The following is a 21195-nucleotide window of genomic DNA, read 5'->3' on the forward strand; positions in this document are numbered from 1 at the left end:
GAAGAGGAACCGGAAGGTGAGGACCAAAAAAAGACGAGGGAGAGAGAGCCACAGAGGGAAGCGGAATGAGATTTACACTATAAGGATGTGCAAAAGTGGAGAACAAAGACAAGAAGGATTAGATTTTGTCTAGTTATAAGAGCACGGGGAAAGGGGAGACAAGAACGAAAACACGAAAGAATTCATGGACATGGTTATCTGACTTTATAGATGTCAGATTATGTTATGTTTAGGGGAGGGATACCGAACGATTGGGGGATCACACTCCGGGTATGCGGATAGGGACTGGGAGGACGTGACAAATATGGTACTATTGTCCTAAAGTATGTACACCAGTCATATGATGTTCAAATACAACAAAGAAGCTAAGCCTACTAGGTTACCAACATCAGTGTAAGATTCATATAGTCTATGCATATATGGAGATAACCGTCCTTACCTTGAGTCGGGATGAAGATAATCCAATGATCAAAAGAGAATGATCCAAAGATAGTACTTAAACCCTAGACAAACATAGATGAAAGATTAGAAAAGAAATCGGGAAAATTAGAAGTCGAACGGGTCAAATCGGGCAAATACACAATGCAGCCATCAATTGGTTGACTGGCTTGGTTGACTTACCCAGTCGACAAAGTGAACAGTGTCGGGCTGAAATAGTGGATTTGGTCCGAAACCGATCTTCCGGAGCTTGGATCACTCCAAAATTTGGAGGGATTGTTAGTAACAATATAAGAACACTATCTAGAAAGTAATTAGCATCATCTAATAGTCTAATTAGGATTCCCCAAATTGAAACCCTAAGTTCTATACGCAAGAATCATAGACTTCAATGAAATTATATGCAAATGCAAGGAACATTAGGGAATTAGCTAGGGGAATTGATATGCAATAGATTAGAATCATATACTAACCTAAAATCAGACTTAGCATACAATAGAAATCATTTTATGTGAAGAAATCAAGTTGAAATGAAGAAAATCATGGTAATGTATAGACAAGAATCAAAATGGGGGCATAGCATAGGTAGAATTGAAAGGGGTTTATGCAATGGCAAGGATATATAATACATGAAGAGATGATTGCAAGGTTGCAACATCATCTTCATGGTTACAACAGCAAGTAAGAGAAGGGTTTAGAGTAGAATAGAGAGAGAGAGAGAGAGTACATACCTCAGGGATGATCCTTGAGAGTGAGACACAAAGATTCTTGAAGAAGATCTTCACCAACACCAAGGAATGGCCTAAGAGGAGCCTCTCCACGTTCCAAGAGAGTCCCAACAATAGAATAGGGCTTAAGCTACGAAGACCACTTAAATAGAGCTCAAAAAGACCCAAAAATCAGATTTTCTCGGGCTTAAATGCAATTGGTTGATTGATTGGTCGACTGGGTTGGTTGACTGGCTCAGTCGACCAAGCAATGACAACAACTTGGGGGAGGGAATTGGAGAGCCAGATTGAGTCAAAATCACTTGGGCTTTCTCCTACAAGTCAATCAACAAGTCTAGGTCAAAGAATTGCCTTCGAATCATGTCCGGGAGTGCATTAGGTTCCTCAACTAAACTCACCTTCTTCAAGGTGCAGTTTCTTATCAAACACTGACAATGCATCCAAGTATAGAACACCATCATCAAACTCCAAGGGTTTCGGGTCAAACACCATGTCTTCTACAGAGAGGACCCATAGAGACATCTTCCTTCACTTTAGGACATTGGATCTACCCTAAGGGAAAGGTCTGACATGTCTTCCTAAGACTTTCAAAGATAGAAATACTGGAATCAAGGTCCAACATCAAGGTCTAACATTAAACAAGCCTTTCTTCACCCAAAACAGATAGGATGCCCTAGCTAGGTTTGGGCTGGATTTCACATCCCCCATTCCCCAATTATACTTAAGTAATCACATTCCTAATCAATCATTCACAAGCACAACTAATAAATCAATACATGGTGAAATAATCATTCTTACATGATCAAAATGATAATTGAATTACATGAACAAGTCCTATTGTAGTTACAGTACTTACAGCAGCAATACAATTATAAGAAAATATAAGAATAGTAGTATGATCATGCAATCCGAATCAAATACGAGTAAACATGCATTTTAGGTTTTTAGGGAACAATCGTCCTTACCTTAATTAATTTCAAAGAATTCTGAAGAAAGAAAGAGAATAGGTCCAAAGTTAGCAAATAAACCCTAAACAAGCATAGTTCAAGCATTAGGAACAAACCCTCGAAGATCGGAAGTCAAACGGATCAAAACAGACAAAAAATTCAGCTACTGTCACTATGGGCAGGTTGGCTTGGCAGCTTGGGGCAATCGACCCCAGTGTACTGTACGGACAGAAACTCTAAATTTTGATCCGAAACTCAATATTCTAAACACTCCGAAATTTTAAGGGAAACTCTAGAATAGTAGTCTAAGACTATCAAGCATAGATTAGGCATCAACAATGATCAAAATGATAGAATTCTAAATTAATCAAAAACTAGGTTTTAACTGAAATCAATCCGTGAATTATACTGAGAGGCTAGAGAGAATGAAATTCACTCTAGAAAGAAAAGAACAGTTGATCTTAGATAGAAATAATCATAGGAATGAATCTAGCATGCTTTAGAAATAAAAAAAAACATTGAATGACCACACATCCATGAAGACTCATCCTAAAATCAAGTTGTGTAGATCATAAAAACATTGGAGTGAATGAAGATTCACTCACAACTATAGAGATTGAGGAATAGGTATTTGCAATGATACAAAACCTTCTTCATAATTACAGAGATGAGAAAAATTTATAATAGTATAGATCAATGAAGAATAGTATGAGTGATTATTAACCTTAATGAAGGAGATTCGCCGAAAAGCTTGAGGATTCAAAGATGATCTTCCACAACTCCAATGGGAAGGCTTGAGAGAGGCTTCCCACGTTCTCCAAAGGCTTTAAAAACAAGTGGGGCTGATTACCACGAAGTTCCATTAAATAGAGCATCGAAAACCTAAAAATCAGAGATTTTACACTTAAGCCCCTGTCACTGTGGGCAGATTGGCTGGGTCGCTTGGCCCAATCGACCCAGGCTAATAGCAAGCCCAAAACAGGGAATTGAAACTCCAAACCTCAAAATTTTCAATGGGACTTCTCCCAACTCAACTAGTGACTTACCTAGCATAGGAGGACCTTCCAAAACATGTCAAACTAGGCCTCAAGTCCATCAACCAAGCTCTTCAACACCGAGGTGCAACTTCTTCTCCAAATCAAACAAGGTTTCCAAGTAGGGAACCCCATCATCAATCTTCATGGGTTTTGGATCAAACATCATGTCTTCCATTGAAATGGCCCACAATTGCCTTCTTCCTTCACTTCGGATCTTCGGACCTACAAATAAATGGGTTTCTGGGTTAGGGTTTGGGCTGATTCACAAGGTGATCCATGACTCGAGATCTATAATCTACCTCAAATTCAAAATCCAAATTTGGACACTAAAATGTGAAGATTAGCTGCCAACCACCATATTGCAATCCTTCTTGATATGGTACATCTACCGCGCATATATCTGCCATGGGCATGTACGAGTGAAAATAGAAGAGCGGATTACAAAATAGGTATTTGGCTCCTTTCCTAAAGGAAATCTTCTCCTAAATATCCAATGAATTATAGGATTGAGTCACGTTTAATATTTTAATTGAAGGATATATTTGTTCAAAACTGTTAGTGGAGCACATGGTTTTCCCCTAACAAGAAGGTGTGATCCACAACTCGAGATCTATTATCTACCTGAAATTCAAAATCCAAATTTGGACACTAAAATGTGAAGATTAGCTGCCAACCACCATATTGTAATCCCTCTTGATATAGTACACTGTCGTGCATAGATGCGCCATGGACATGCACAAGTGAAAATAGAAGAGCGGATTACAAAATAGGTATTTAGCTCCTTTCCTGAAGAAAATCTTCTCCTAAATATCCAATAAATTATCGGGTTGAGCCACATTTATTATTTCAATTGAAGGATATATTTGTTCAAAACCGTTAGTGGAGCACATGGTTTTTCCCTTGACGAGAAGGTGATCCACGACTCGAGATCTATAATCTACCTCAAACTCAAAATCTGAATTTGGATACTAAAATGTGAAGATTAGCTAGTTGCCAACCACCATATTATAATCCTTCTTGATACATAGTACGCGACATAGATGCGCCATGGGCATGCACAAGTGAAAATAGAACAGCAGGTTATAAAATAGGTATTTGGCTCTTTTCTTTGAAGGAAATCTTCCAATTGGTACCCAATAAGTTATAAGATTCAATCACATATAATATTCTAATTTAATAACTAATATAAATCAAATAAATATCCTTGAATCAAAATATCACACATGCCTTAATATTATAACTCATTGTACATTTAGGAGAAGATCCAAAATCTCTCAGTAATGGCCCAAATCGTTACCTTTCAACAAAGCGAAGCTTTACCACAAAAAAAAACAAAGCGAAGCTGATTTAAAGTATATCGTTCAAATATGATTATCTCGCGAAAGGAGAAGCTAATAAGAGAAGCGTTACGTTTTTTCGTCAAAGTGGGACTCACCACTGATGGTGAGAAACCTCAGAGTTTTTATTTCTGTGTCCTGGGGAAACTTAAAGAATCCGCGCCGTTGGATTAGAAACTGGTTTTGACTTGAATGCTCATTTTCTTGACAACTGGTTCTCCCGGTTTTCCCACTCACTTTATAACGCCCTTCTCTGCTACGCTTCTTCCAGTCTCTCTCTTGGTTTCGTCAGTCTTCTCTTCCTCCTGTTGGGTTTAATCTTCCCTTTTGATCCTTTTTCTTCGTCGTCTCTAATGGCGACGGCGGTCGACTTCCTAGGATATTCGAAGATGGATGAGCAGATCGCTATCCAAGAAGCTGCTTCGGCTGGACTAAAGAGCATGGAGCATCTGATTCGTATGCTCTCCCATCAAAATTCTCAGAACCCGCAGCCGCAGAACCAGTTAGATTGCCGAGAAATCACAGATTTCACAGTTTCTAAGTTTAAGAAGGTGATTTCGCTTCTGAATCGAACCGGTCATGCTCGATTTCGTCGAGGTCCTTCTCCTTCTTTTTCCTATTCATCCTCGTCGGCTCCGCATCAATCTCAAACCCTAAACATAAATCAAAAGCCATCTCCGACTCGAACTCTCACTACGGTCGGTCAACCCCAACCCCAACCCCAAAGCCAATCCCAATCCCAATCCCAAACCCTGACTCTTGATTTCACAAAGCCGAATCTGGTGAACGCTTGTCCAAACCCAAGTGAAGTTTCGACCAGTCAGTTCTCAAAGGACAGCTTCAGCATCTCTCCTCCTATGTCTTCTACTAATTCTTCCTTCATGTCATCAATCACCGGAGACGGCAGCGTATCTAACGGTAAACTTGGAACATCTCTATTTGTGTCCCCGGCACCAGCAGTCTCCGCCGGAAAACCGCCTCTCTCTTCATCTTACCGTAAAAAATGTCATGGACATGGTCACTCCGATGATATCTCCGGCAAGTACAGCGACTCAGGCCGATGCCATTGCTCCTCCAAAAGAAGGTATGTTAACCGTATGTCTCTCCGCTCATGGCCCATAGAATCTTTACCCTGCACCTGTTTGTTTAGCACTCGAGCATCCGCTGCATGTTATCAATGCCCATTATTTTATATTTTTTTAACTAATAAATTCAAATTTAATTTCAGGAAATCTAGGGTTAAGAAAACGATCAGAGTTCCGGCGATAAGTTCAAAGATGGCTGACATTCCTGCCGATGAGTACTCCTGGAGAAAATATGGTCAGAAGCCAATCAAGGGATCACCATACCCACGGTACACATCGTTCATCACTCATTCTCGACCGTATTTGATCAGGTCTTGGTGGACTTATCTTTTATTTTCTTCTACTTGCAGAGGGTATTACAAGTGTAGCAGCTTGAGAGGATGCCCAGCGAGGAAACACGTGGAGCGTGCACCAGATGATCCAACGATGCTGATCGTTACTTACGAGGGGGAGCACCGCCATTCTCTGCCGGAAGTTGTGGCCGGAGTTGGTAGTGTCGTCTTCGAGGATGCCTGAGGAGGCTTGTTGACTATTATAGGGTCTCTTTTTTTTTTTTTTTTTTGATATATTCACATGGGATATTGGGATGTCATAGGAGTTTTTCTGTAAATTAATATACCATTGTAGTTTACAGTTTGAAATTTAAGTTGTTTCCTTTTCTTTTTTTTTTTAGTATTAATACTTGATTAATCTCTTAAAGTCTTTCGTCTTCTCGAATGTTGTGCAAGTCAAATAAGGTGGTGAGTGGGGTTGAAGGTAGTTTGTCCCGCTCTGTGAGGGATTATTATTTCGTCGGCATTTTCGTCAAACCGTAGAAGTTGTGGACCCCACAAGCCATTTATTGAATAGCGTTGTGCTGTGGGGTTAGTTTTGTCTTTTTATCAACTTTGTGATTGGCCGAGTCTTGACCAAACTTTGACCATGACTTTGTGGTTTTTTTTTTTTTGGTAGTGGACCATGATTATATCGTGGAGAGAGTGGAGAGTTGAAATTTGAAGCAGTGGTTGGATCGTGTATATGGGTAGTTGGAAGTTGTACGGTGAGGATTAAACCACCGAAATAGGAGGGGCAATTTGGTAAACTGCCGAGCAACCACATGTTCACAAGGAATGAAGGAAAGAAGGAATGGGTCAATGGATTTATACGAGGCCAAAATTTTGTTTCTTAACAAGTGTATTGTCTGTCGTTGGATTAGAATAATCTGTCGGTGTATTTTATTCTGATAAGAAAATCCAAATTATTTTATGTTGGAATGTGAAGTTTCTACCAATATTTAGTCAACCAAATATGTTGAAAATTGGAGAGTAGGTTTTGCTTTTATTTTATATATATTATATATTATTTCTTTTGTATTATATTTTTAGATTGCTTAATACAGATCAGGGTGTATCTAGGTGGACCACATCATGTGTCACAATTGGTGGCAGTTACCATGCTTTATATATTTATTTTTGTCCGATGGCAAAATTGCCAGCCCATTGGAATAGTCTAGTAATTACATTCATTGTTGGAAGAAATTAATAACATTTAAAGTCCATCCCAAATAATGATACATTTAAAGTCAATAATATCCCTATTCATTTATATTCACCAAAAATATATCCCTATTTATTATTCAGTAAAGTTAACATACTTTTGAGTTTTTTTTTTTTTTTTCCTTTACCCCCAAGTTTTGCATTGATATCATAGAAACTATCATGACTATTGTTATGCCAAGTCATATTTGAGACTTCTGAACCCATGTGAACCGTATGGACTAGAGTCTACCAAGTTCAGCCTAATCGCCTATCAAATCCTAGGACTTCTCTAAATATGGTATATGGAATTAGTCACTTGGAGATGGTCATATTCCAGGCTTACCACTGACACTTCTCGGATCTTGGTTTCCGGAATTAGCCACTTGAAGAGAGTTACATTCTAGATCTACCACTTAAAAGAATTTTCCACCATCAATTTTCGACAAGATTTTCAGCAAATAAGAAGCACTCCCCTTATAGTGTATGCATGCCATAGCATTAAATGCATCGTAACTATTGATCGACGCTTATCAATAGATATGCTAGCTTGCCAAAATCCCTCTAGATATTGCTTCTAGTCAGATTGTCGAGAGTTTAGGCTAAGATGTCACATCTTGTGTCAACAATGTCACAATTGCTGTTAACTTTTGTAGAGATCTATAAGTGTAATAACCCCCATATTCCTAACCCTAAACCTCAATTGTAAGTTCAAGTACTCGAAGCCCTAGTTGGAAGAAGTTGTGAAATCCCGCGGTTAATGATCAAATATCCAAACCAGACCAACCACAGTTCAGTTCGACCAATACTCAATTTGATGATCCGACCAAGTATAATTGACAAATGGCTCGAACATAACGGATAAATGTGGAGATTATTCATTAAGGACGACCAGAGTTCTATTCATAACAAACTACCGAACAGATAAGGTAAAGAGATTCTCTGGATAAGAGAGTCCGGAACAAACTCATCAGAAAGAATCCGAACAGTGCTCAAGAGCCTGAGCAGGACTCAACCTTCAGCAAGAGTCCAAGCAGGACTCAATCTGTCACATCCACCTAGCCGGTACCATATTTGGCATACCTGAGTGTGTGATCCACAGCCCCAAAGATCAGTATCGAGGAAATCAACCTCCCACATTTACAATTATACAATTAGGAACAAGACTAAAATCAATGTTAAACTATATTAACTGAGAGATCAAGATAAGATTCAAAGAATATATAATATAATCATAATGTGGAACATGATACCAATCAAATGTAGGGTGTAGCGGAAAATCACTCTACATTAACAACGAAAATGTAGATCAAAACTAACAAGGAAGATTACAACCGATTCCAAAATAAAAGGAAAAGAAAAGAAGTAATCAAAATCTAAACTAATGTTTCCTCAATTCTATAAATAGTGTATCCATAAGTAAAAGATATGATGTCCGTCGCCGGCGCACAAGCACTATAGTCGGACTAATCCTAATAAGCTCCAGCATCGTACTGGTAGTCTTCACCGTCGTAGTCACCATAGCTAGTACTTTGGGTACCATATGAGTCATCCGCTCGAGCTTCATAGTATTGGCCCTCATAGTCATTTGTACCTATAGATGGATCTAACAAAGATGTGGTAAAAATGAGTGAGTTCAAAAGAACTTAGCAAGGCAATTCATTCCACAATAACACAATAAAGCATGATAGCAAAACATAAAGGATGTAGTATGATATGAGACAGACATGCAAATATGATTCTAACTCTATGTATGTTGGTCTCTATTGGCAGACATGCTTTAAGTCATAGCACCATACCCCTCTGGGTAGGCCTCAAATCACTCTCCCTCAACCATCTCGATATCTTGGGTTCTCCGGTGGTAATTGGGTCCTGCATCCCTCTCTGATATTCCATGGCTTGGGTTTAAGTCACCGCTCTCTAACATCACCATTGGTCTGAATATTGGCGCATGTCAAGGTTAAACTTAGCCCAATGCAAGTCTTCTACTTAATTATATAAAGTCAGAGTTAGATACTTCCATTCCTCGCCTCTCACGATCCTTTCCGGTATCCTTCTCACTAGAGTCAGCATATCTTATGGCTACAACCAACTCGAACTATAGACTTGTTGTCACACCCCACCCAGCCGGATCCGGCCATACCCGAATACCCGTGGGGTTATACACCGCAAGGCCTAGGTTCAGTGACAATTCCATACAACACATAATATAGCATAATTAAAAGGACAATAATAAACCAAGTTCTAATAATAAGTAATCAAATCTGGATTATCAAAATGTTACAATCATCCATTATCTAAAGTTAATAAAAATGGACATTAAAGTTTGAAGGAAGCATAGTTTGTTGCAGCGGAATTTAAACTAAACTGATTCCCTAATGGAATCCAACCTCATAAAAATAGTCTTTGCACGGGCATGAAGCTCCATGCAAATCTACATCCTCTTCAGTCACTCCTTCAAGGAAGCCTGCCAGCGACGAATCCTCCACTTGGAAGGAGTCCTCATAACCTGCAGAATATTCTAATAGAAACAAACATATAAAAAGGAATGAGTTCAACAAAACTCAGTGAGGTCAACTCAACACTTTATCATACATTCGTCCACAAGATTCCACATCATATCGTGCATTCGTATACAAGATCCCACACCACACATATAGCTTGAGTATTGATAATGTAATTAATGATAGTGATATGATGTATGAATGATTATAATATTATGCTCCTAACTATATCATGAGGTCTCTATGGTAGACACGCATTAAATTTGTACACCAATCTCCTTTGGGCGGTCTCAGTCACTCTCCCTCAACAAGAGACGTCTATTGGGTTCTCCGCGGTTGTTGGGTAAAGTCCTATCAAGCCATGGTTGGGGTATAGGTCACCACTCTCTCACATCACCATTTGGTATGAGATTGGCGCGTGTCAAGGATAATCCTAGCCCAGTGCAAAGTCATACGGTCTCGTACTACATATGGTCCGGATATCTCCCCTCATGCCTAGTGCCCTTTTGGTACAATACCTTTCCACTTATGAATGGAATCCTCAACGGGAGGCATTTGTTGGATCCCATTCTTTAACCCTGTGGTCATCCACATACAATGGATAGGATGCTCTCCATGTCCTCTCACGGATCATTTCACCAGTCTTGAGCACCCATGAGCCCTTATCTATTATATGCAACCCTACCTCTCTATGATGATAGTGGGTCTGCTTGACGTTCAGGACCCAGCCACTAACATCACGGGTTAACCGACTTCAATACCCTGCCGGAAGGGTAGTAGTACTCATGAGGTTATCTAGCCAACCACTTCTAGACACTTAGCATTCATGTACTCAAGTCTAGATGCATACTCATGTAAGTTCACTAGGGTAATGGGATTATAATCAAAATAATCCTAATCATGTAAGAGGATCATTAGACATAAATTAGAAGTCAATTGGGTTTTAATAAAGTTCCCAAAATCACCCAACAAAAGCCTAATCTGCCAACTAGTTTCGAACCCACCTTTCTCAACCTAGTTTCGGTGAAAATCAAATTTCACCATCGATTAGAAGTCGAATTGAAACGAAACTTTGGGAATGTCTAATTGACAGCAATAGGGTCCTAAGTATACCTTCAATTTGATCTAATTCCATCTCAATAAAAAAGCCCCAATTTTGGCTCTCGCAAGTGCTCTCGGTTAGGTCTGAGAGCCAAAATGCAAAATCGTTTGCAACGACTCGCACAAACCACTCACAAACAAAAGGGAAACATAAATGAAACTATTTGCAAGCATTCAAAACACCTATCATGTTACAACTACTCAAATCCAACATTTATAGTGAAGAACTACTCCTAAAACAAAGCCCAAAGAAGAGGGTTTGATGATTCTTACATTTCCTAACGTTTCCGCAATGATCCGGGTGCCGGCACGCGTCCGAATGGTTAGGAACCTTCCTCTCCCTTAGTTTCTCCTCCTCTTTGAGCCTCAGCCTCGTACTAGCAACATAAAATGCGAGTATAAGTGAAAGAAAGCTTCAAAATAGGGTTTTAAAGGGTAAAACTTGATTCTGCCCTGAACTGGGCTGGGGGCGGTCGACTTGCCGTTCAATAGGCCCGACCGACCGACAGGCCTTGTTTGAGGGGCCAAATGAAATCCAAATTGAGAGATCTTTGTCTTGTTGGAAAGGTCTTTCGACGCTCTTCGTTTTGATACCTTATTTGCGTCAATCGGATTCTCCATCACCGATCTATGGCCGTTCCAAGATCACCCTTTTTACACCATCATGATTAATCTTCTCTCTTCAATTAAACTTTAGGAAAGTTGATGAGTCATCACAAGGTTCATCCACCAACATTGGTTCCATTTCCAACCCTTCGGGCTCCACTTGAATGGCCCACATTTGCTGTCAACTCGAGGCCCGGTTTTCTCGATTTTGAAGCCACGAGTTAAAGGGGTAGAAATCCGGGGGATTTCACATTCCTCCCCCCTTAAAAGAAATTTCGTCTTCGAAATTGAGGTGCCTGAGGTGCCAAAGTGGATATGATACTTCTCCCACATTTCATCTTCTGTCTCCCACAAGGCTTCTTCTACTTTGTGATTCTTCCACCGGATCTTCACCAAAGGAATGATTTGATTTTGGAGTTGCTTGTCCTTTTGGTTCATTACCTCAGCAACCTCTCCTTCATAAGACAAATCCGCACTCAATCCTTCAAGTTCCTGTGGTAATAGGTGTTCCGGGTTCTCTTTGCATAGACGAAGCATAGAAACGTAGAACACACTATGTACACCTGCCAAAGATGTCGGGAGTGCCAACCCATATGCAGCTTGTTCCACCTTCTCTATAATCTCAAAAGGACCAACATATCTTGGACTAAGCTTCCCCTTGACGTTGAACCTCATCACACCTCTCATTGGTGAGACTTTTAGAAAAGCCCTTTCGCTACTCGAAATTCAAGGTCCTTTTATCTATATAAGACTTCTGCCTGGATTGAGCTATCTTGATTCTTTCTCTGATCAAGTCAACCATAGCTCCAGTAGCTTATATCAAATCAAGGCCCAAAGCTTTTGCAGACTCTTCCAAAATCTCTTTTCTAAGCCTTCATCCACCGGTACACATATTCTTCCTCTGTATATTAGAGCATCGTCGGAGGATAAAGAAAAAATCAATCACCTCTTGAGGGTCTGAAGTAATCATCTCTAACTTCTCTTGCAACAAAGGATCCGAAGGCTGTAAGGTAATGATCCTATCTCTTAGGGTAGGCCTTACTGTCAAAGCGGTAAAGATTACCTCAGAACCTTCCGACACAATCTCCAACTCCAACTTCATAATAAAGTTCAGCCAAAGCTTACTAATAACATTAAGATCAATCACTCAAGTGCTCTTCCTACTCAAGGCATTAGCCACTACATTTACTTCACCCGGATGGTATTGGATATCGCAATAGTAGTCTGTTACTAGCTCCAACCACCGACGTTGTCTCATATTCAACTCCTTCTAGGTGAAGAAGTATTTCAAGCTTTTGTGGTCGGTAAAAATGACAATCTTCTCTCCATAAAGGTAGTGGCGCTATATCTTCAAAGCGAAGACCACCGCTGCCAACTCAATGTCATGAGTGGGGTAGTTGTGTTCATATTCCTTGAGTTGTCATGATGCATAGGCTACTACCTTCCCATGTTGCATCAAAACACAACCAAGACCGATCTTCGATGCATCAGTGTAAACTGTCATTCCTCCAGAGTTATCGGGTACAGTCAAGACTGGTGCATTGGTCAACCTCTTCTTCAACTCTTGGAAGTTCCTTTCACAAGAGTCACTCCACACGAATTTTACACCCTTCCTTGTCAATCTTGTCATTGGGGTGGATAATCTAGAGAAGTTCTCAATGAATATCCTACAATATCCAGCAAGTCCCAAGAAACTTCTAATTTCAGTAATCGACTTGGGTTGTTCCCAATCCGCCACTGCCTTGACCTTATCCGGGTCCACCTTGATTCCATCCGCAGATACAACATGACCCAAGAATACCACTTGTGAAAGCCAGAACTCACACTTGGAAAACTTCGCATATAGCTTCTTCGATCTCAACCTTTGCAAAGCAAACTTCAAGTGTTCGGCATGTTCCTTCTCATCCTTAGAATAAATCAAGATGTCGTCAATAAAGACTATTATAAATTTATCTAAGACATCATGAAATATCCTATTCATCAAGTCCATGAAAACAGCGGGTGCATTAGTAAGACCAAATGGCATCACCTTGAATTCGTAATGGCCATATCGAGTCCTAAAAGCTGTCTTGCATGTGTCACATGCCTTCACTCTTAATTGATGATATTCCGACCTTAAGTCAATCTTTGAGAATACCAAGGCTCCCTTCAATTGGTCAAACAAATCATCAATTCTTGGTAAAGGATACCTATTCTTGATGGTTAGTTTGTTCAACTCTCTGTAGTCAATACAAAGCCTCATGCTTCTATCCTTCTTCTTCACGAACAACACCGGAGCTCCTCTAGAAGATACACTAGGTTGGATGAAATCTCTCCCTAGTAACTCTTTTAGTTGGCCTTAAAGTTCTTTCAACTCCATCAGTGCCATCCTGTATGGTGCTTTGGATACAGGTGCAGCTCCGGGTACCAGTTCAATGACAACCTCTAACTCCCTTCCTGGGGTATTCCAGGTAATTTGCCAGGAAAACATCCTTGAAGTTCTTCACCACTTCAATGTCTTCAATGGACTTCACTTCCTTCTTTTCTTATGGAAGCCCAATGTAAAACCAGCCCAAACCTAACCAGGACACCCTATTTGTTTTGGGATAAAGAAAGACTTGTTTGATGTTAGAACTTGAAGTCGGACCTTGATTTCAATATTGTTATCCTTGAAAGCCTTAGGAGGCCATGTCCGGCCTTATCCTTACCTTGACCCGGCCCGGAATTTGTTATGTTTGTAGGTCCGAAGACCCAAAGTGGGGGAAATAGAGACTTGTAGACCCTTTTGGTTGATGATTTGGTGTTGAAACCCAAGCCCATGGACATTGACAATGATGCCCCTCACTTGAGAGCATTGTCGGTACTAGTTTTGAATATGCGCACCGAAGAGGGGTGAATTAGTTGAAATACCTAATGAACTCTTGTGTTCAATCCGAAAGTATTTCCTGAAATTGGACTTCTTGATGGACTTGTAGGAGAAAACCCCACTCAATTTGACCCCATATAGCCCTCCAAATCCCTGTCCGAAGTTACTGAACTATGTCCGGCAAATCCTGCTTGTGCATCGAAGAAGGTGAGCTTAGTTGGTGGACCTAATGAACTCTCATGCTTGATCCAAAGGTATTTCTGGAAACTAGACTTCTTGATTGACTTGTAGGAGAAAACCTCACTTAATTTGACCTTGTATAGCCCTCTGAATCCGCATCCGAAGTTGCTGAACTATTCCTAAAAATTCTGTTGAAACTACTTTGGGTCGATACTGTTGGTCGATACCATCAACCCAAGGTATCGACCATCAAGCCCATATTCGAATAAAAATGTGCTTTTTGGATATTCCTTCCTACTTTTAAGTGAAACCTCGAACCTAAAACATTATTTCACTCATTTCAACATCTGAGAACGTGGGAAAGCTCCTCTAAGCCTCCTCCTTGGCTTGGGTGTTGATCTTTTTCAAGAATCCTTTGTCTCTCTTCTCTAATCTCTTCTACAAGGTATGTGATCTCTCACTCTCTCTCTAATCTACTTCTACCTCACCTTATTCTTGCTGTTGGGACCATGGCTAAGGTGCTACAACCTTGCAAACACCTTGCCATGAGTCTTCTTTACCTAATACATTAATGTTTTCCCCAATCTTGCTATGATTTACTCTCCTCTTGATCATTAACTATGCATTTCCATGATTTGTTGCTCACCAACTTGCTTTATTAACTAAAACTGAAAGGTAGCCTATGATTAGCCTAATCTCTACCTTGCCTATGATTACAATAATGCTCCTAATCTATTCCCCTACCTAATTCACTATGTTTCCCCCAATTTGCATTAAGAAATAATAACCAATGCCATGATTTCCAACTCTTGAACTTGATATGCCAATTTGGGGATTTCTAAATTGACCATTGGATTATGTTAATTCTTTGATAATTAGTGTCTCTATATTGTGTTTGAACTGTTCCCCAAGTTTCGTATCGATCCGAGACCCGAAAGACCAATTTTGAGCCAAAACCCAAAAATCCAACTTGATGTCCGAGACTCTTTGGGTCGATGGTTATCGACCCAATGTATCGACCAACAAGGTTGCTGTCAGAAACTTTTGCCCAGTTTTGATCCATCCGATCTTCGATTGTTTTGATTTCTTCTCTAACCCTTCATGTATGTTTGTTTAGGGCTTTAAGACTATAATTGGACCATTCTCTTGTGACTTTGGATCATCTTCTTCACAATTTGAGGCTAGGACGGTTATTGTCATATAACATAGACTGTATGACTTTTACACTGTTGTTGGTAACTTAGTAGACTTAACTTATTAATTGATTTTAGACATCATATGACTACTGTAATTACCTTATGACAGTGGCACCATGCTTAATTACTTGGTTTATCATGTTTACTTATTCTTGTCTTTTATTTATACACTGTATTATGAGATGTTATGACATGTTTTCAATATGATAATGTATTGTTGATATGTAATGGATGGAAATAAGCATGTGATTGCTTAGGTATGATTTGGGATTGGGGAGTGCCCTACTGGTACTTCTGTCCTTGGACATCGGAGGGAATAATATGGGATGTTCTCCAAAGATGCCCATCGACGCTTTCCTGGATCATTGGATGACATACATAGGACTTGTCTAGATGTATGGCTAGGATGTCCCTGTCATATCAGACCCGAATCGGAAGGGCATTGAGACCGAATGACCCGTGGTAGTAGTGTGGATTTGTGGGCGCTCAAGACCGGTAACCATCCCGTGAGAGGACATAAATTGCATTGCGGATACCCGAAAGGGGCCATTTATTGGTAGGGTTGCAAATGGCTAGACTTGGGCTCACGGGCACTCAAGACCGGTGAAATGATCCGTGAGGGGACGTGAGAGCTTCCCGTCTACTATTTGTGGATGACCAATAGGGTTGATGAGTCTGGTGGGTAATATCCATGAATCTAGTGTGAAGGATGGTAGTAGTGTCGTCTGACCGGGGGTTCCCTGTTTCATGTAAACATTTTGTTTACCAGAGACAAGGGCCACACAGGCCAACTCGCGCGGCGCTCCGTTGCTCTGCGCCTGTCGCGCGCGCTGGAGTGCCTACTGCGCGCGCTGTGCGCCTATAGCCCCAAAAAAAACATATTTTCACCCCTTTTTCCATCTTTCACCTTCTCCCTTATCTTGGGGTGGTTCTTCTACACTTCTAACTCAAATCTAACCATGTGCGACCGTGAGATTTGACGACATCTTCTTCGCAAAATCAAATGTAAACTTTCTCCACACACAATCTTCGCTTTATATACGGGGTATCTCATTGATCTCACACATACCATTCTACATGCAGCACTCCGAGGTATGCAACCTTGGGTACGAGCATCTCTTCCATGGAACCAAAGGTAGGCTCTCTCGACACACCATTTGTGAGATTTCGACACAATTCGGCTGGATGCTCTCCATTCCATACGACTTCTGAGACTCCAGGTGGGCACCCCCGGAAACATCCCATAATATTTTCGTTGATGTCCAAGGACAGAAGTGTCAAAAGAACACCTCTCCATCCCGAACCATACCTAATCAGTCACAATCATCAGTCAATCATATCATACACAATTCTAGTAACTCCTCATATAGAAAGTATACAATAACATGATCAATCTCATATACAATTGACAATAAAAGACATTCATAAACTAAAGAATACAAGTAAGTAATGGTACTGTAATTAAAGTAAGTACATCAATAGTGTATCCAAAAAAGAATCCATTTATGGTAACTAATCCGAATGATTCTAATATAGAAGCTAAGATCACACAATCTATGTAATTATAGAAATAACCCTCCTTACCTTATATAACTTTGAAGAGAATCCCAAGAATCAAGGAGAATCTTTCTAAACTTGGCAAGAAGATCCTAAACAAGTATACATACCTTATTAGGAAAGAAGTCAAAAAGGCAAGAGATCAAACGAACCAAAACAGACCAAGAAAAGAGCTACTGTCTCCATTGGTCGATTGATTGGTCTACTGACCTAGTCGACCAATCAGTCGACCAACTGAGTCAGTAACATACAAAAACAGAGGTTTCTGATCCGAAAACAAAATTTTGCGATCCAAAACACTACCATACAAGAAGGGAATGACAATGTGCTAGTACTAAAGAACAAGTCTAACACTATCACTGATCAAAACCTAAAGATACAAATAAGGAAACAAAACTTACCATAAAAATAATAGTCAGGGTTTTTTGAAGAAACCATGGTATGATCATGAAGGGAAAATCAGAGATTGATAGATTACTAATCTAGTAGATAAAACATAGAGATTGAACACTAATCTAATCAAGAAACAAATCTAAGACTATAAGAATTCGAATCAAAAGATGAATCAAAGAAGAAAATTAAAGAGAAGATCATGGTACCTTCAAAAGCTTGCAATGATCATGATTAAGATCATTATATTAGCCATCAATCCTTAGGAAACCATAAGAGATGAGTGGAGAGATGTTTGCAACAGAGGATGCAGCACCTACTCTATTGTCTTAGTCTAAGAAGAAAATAAAAACATACATGGGGAAGAAGAAGAGAGTGTAGACATACCTTTTGATGCAAGAAGAAGAGAAATGCGAGAGTTCTTGCAAGAATCCAACCTAGGGCGCAAAGAAATTGATTGGAATGGAGCTCTGACTCGTTCCAGAGGTTTAGGAGGCAGAGGAGACGAAGTAACCCCAAGGTTGGACTTAAATAGAGCAGCCATGACCTAATTAGCAAAATCCAATCTCACTGGTCGATTGGTTGGTCGATTGGCCCAATCGACTAATCAATCGACCAAGCATGACAGCAAGGCCAAGGTTGGGATTTGGAGGATCAAATGAACACCAAACCTAAAGAGCTTTTACACACACATCAAGTGACTTACCTAGGGTGTAGAAATGCCGTCGAACCAAGTCAGATAATACTCCAAGTCTTTCAACTAATCTCCTCTTCAATCAGGTGCAGTTTCCTTTTTAGTTCTGAGCAAGTTTCCAAAATTGGATCACCAACATCAACATCCATGGGTTCAAGGTCAAACTTCATATCTTCCACTAAGATAGCCCACAGTTGACTTCTTCCCTCTCCAGGTCATCAAACCTGCAAACAACAGGGTTTTCGGGTCAAGGTTAGGGCTGGCTTTCACAGGTTCAGAATTCGAAAAAGTTGGAAGAGACTGAGAAAGAGAGTGCTCGTGTGCAAAGATCGTGGCAGCCAAGGAATCCTGGTTTAGTTGACCGTACTGAGCAGTGATTTGTGAAACCTACACCATACCCTACTCCTGCTTTTCAGCCTTGGAGTGTAGGTCAAAGTCCTGGATTTTCACATGCCGGTCAGCATAGTCAGTATGGTGGGAATAGACAAGCAATGAATATTCTTAATGCTAGGCCTGTGAATGCTAATTCTAGACCCATGGTTCAGAAGCCCCCAGTTGCAGTGACTCCAGTTGGACCAAGGGACCCTGTTTGCTTCCTCTGTAAGCAAGCCGGACACTTTGCTCATGCTTGTCCTAAAAAGCATGTTCATCCGTCAGCCCCTGTAGCGAAGAGTGCTCCTGCCCCTCCTTCCGGAAGAGTGTTCAGTATTTCCGGTATTGAACAAGATGTGAACCATGATGTAGTGACAGGTACATTGCTAGTTGCTTCTATACCTGCATTTGTTTTATTTGATACTGGTGCATCTTATTTGTTCATTTCATCTGCATTCATTAAGAAGACTGACCTAACACCCAAGAATTTATCTAGTTGTTTGATGATTAGTACTCCTACTGGATCTATTGTGAAATTAGATAAAGTGGTAGAAGAATGTCCTATTTTGGTTTGTGAGAAGAATTTGGAAGCCAATTTAGTACTTTCGATATGAAGGAGTTTCATGTCATTTTGGGAATTGATTGGTTGACAGCCCATAAAGCTGTAATTCTTTGTTCTTCGAAGAAAATTCAGTTTCAGATTTGTGGAAAATCAGTTTTTGAGTTTCAAGGCGAAAAAGGAAGAATTGGTAAGAAGACCTTGACCGCATTGATGCAAGTCTGTGCATTAGTGGTAAGTGCTTCACCTGGAAGCAAGGTTAAGGAAGAGAAGAAGATTGAAGAAGTCAAGGTTGTCTGTGACTTCGTGGATGCTTTTTCGGATGATCTGCCAAGGCTGCCCCCTGATAGAGATGTTGAGTTTTCTATTAATTTAATCCCAGGAGCTGCTCTGGTATCTAAAGCCCCGTATAGAATGGCTCCAACTGAATTGAAAGAACTACAAAACTAGCTAAATGAGCTCTTAGTTAGAGGTTTTATACAGCCTATTGTATCACCTTGGGGAGCTCTGGTTTTGTTTGTTAAGAAGAAGGACGGTAGCATACATCTATGCATTGATTACCGGGAGTTGAACAAGTTGACCATTAAGAATAGATATCCGCTACCCAGGATTGATGACCTCTTTGATCAGTTGAACGGTGCAGCCATGTTCTCAAAGATTGACTTGAGATCTGGATATCACCAGTTGAAAGTGATATTTTCAAGACAGCTTTTAGAACAAGATTTGGTCACTTTGAGTTTAGAGTCATGCCTTTCAATTTGACTAATGCCCCTGCTGTGTTCATGGATCTCATGAACCAAGTATTTCAGCATGTGCTAGACAAGTTTGTGATAGTCTTCATCAACGACATCTTGATTTACTCGAAGAGTGAAGAAGAGCATGTGAGACATCTAAATTTCACTTTGCAAAGACTAAGAGAAAAGAAGTTGTATGCTAAGTTTAGCAAGTGTGATTTTCGGCTCTTAAGGGTAGTATTTCTCAGCAATGTGGTTTCAGCTAAAGGTATTCGTGTTGACCTCAGAAAGGTACAAGCAGTTGCCGATTGGGAAAGACCGAAGACTGTGACGGAAATAAAAAGTTTCTAGGAATGGCAGGATACTACAGAAGGTTTATTGAGAACTTTTCTAGGTTGGCTGCCCCCTATGACTAAGCTAACTAGAAAAGAAGAGAAGTTTATTTGGACTGACACTTGTGAAAAGAATTTTCAAGAGTTGAAAGATAGATTGACAAGTGCCCCGGTTTTGACTATACCTGATGACTCTGGTGGTTTGACAGTCTATATCGATGCGTCAAAGATTGGTTTGGGTTGCGTTCTTATGCAACATGGTAAAGTTGTAGCCTATATTTCTTGGCAATTGAAGGAATATGAGCGGAATTACCCCACTCACGATTTAGAGCTTGATGCTATTGTCTTCGCTTTGAAGATTTGGAAACATTACCTGTATGGTGAGAAAATTGCTATTTTCATAGATCATAAAAGTTTGAAAATACTTCTTTACCCAAAAGGAGTTAATTATGAGACAAAGAAGATGGTTAGAATTGGTCTCTGATTATGACTGTGACATTCAGTATCACCCTGGTAAGGCAAATGTGGTTGCTGATGCTCTTAGCAGGAAAAGTAAAAGAAAAGAGTTGGATTTGAATGCTTTGAGTCATCCATTTCTATTCTCGATTTCGAAACTTGGATTGGAAATTGTTCCTTAAGGTTCGGAATTTGTTCTTTCTGCCATGACGACAAGATCCACCCTTAAAGATAGAATTGTTGCTCTGCAAGCTTTTGATCAAGAATTGAAGGAGAAGATTGAGAAGATTTTTACGAACCCTGATTCGGACCCTGACTTTGGTATATCTATGGATGGTGCCTTACTGTTTAAAGGAAGACTTTGTGTGCCTTCGGATGTTGAAATCAAAAAGGAGATTTTAAAGGAAGCACACCAATCTATTTTCACAGTACACCCTGGAAGCACCAAGATTACAAGGACTTAAGAGAACATTTTTTTTTGGATTGGTTTGAAGGCCGATGTGGAAGATTTTGCGGCCAAGTGTGAGACTTGTTAGCGTGTGAAAGCCATTCGACAACCTCCATCTGGATTACTTCAGCCCCT

The 21195-nt window shown here is 40.1% G+C and overlaps 1 protein-coding gene across 1 annotated transcript; it reads left to right on the forward strand.

The window, feature by feature from the left end:
* Positions 1-4737: 4737 nt before the first annotated feature.
* On the forward strand, positions 4738-7337 carry LOC148999344 (putative WRKY transcription factor 17). Its single transcript, XM_089141245.1, has 3 exons — positions 4738-5571; positions 5716-5841; positions 5923-7337. Exons 1-3 carry the CDS (start codon positions 4841-4843, stop codon positions 6086-6088), a joined length of 1023 nt encoding a protein of 340 aa, XP_088997371.1. The 5' UTR covers positions 4738-4840; the 3' UTR covers positions 6089-7337.
* The last annotated feature ends 13858 nt before the right edge of the window (positions 7338-21195 follow it).

This window comes from Hakea prostrata, unplaced genomic scaffold (genome assembly GCF_041222555.1).
Source record: "Hakea prostrata isolate BN-2017 unplaced genomic scaffold, UWA_Hpros_2 contig_14, whole genome shotgun sequence".
Classification (NCBI taxonomy): Eukaryota; Viridiplantae; Streptophyta; class Magnoliopsida; order Proteales; family Proteaceae; genus Hakea; species Hakea prostrata.

Coding starts and splice junctions, on each gene's coding strand:
- LOC148999344 (XM_089141245.1), top strand. CDS start 4,841: ATGGCGACGGCGGTCGACTTCCTAGGATATTCGAAGATGGATGAGCAG. Junction 5,572..5,715: donor CATTGCTCCTCCAAAAGAAG/GTATGTTAACCG, acceptor ATTTAATTTCAG/GAAATCTAGGGTTAAGAAAA. Junction 5,842..5,922: donor AAGGGATCACCATACCCACG/GTACACATCGTT, acceptor TTCTACTTGCAG/AGGGTATTACAAGTGTAGCA.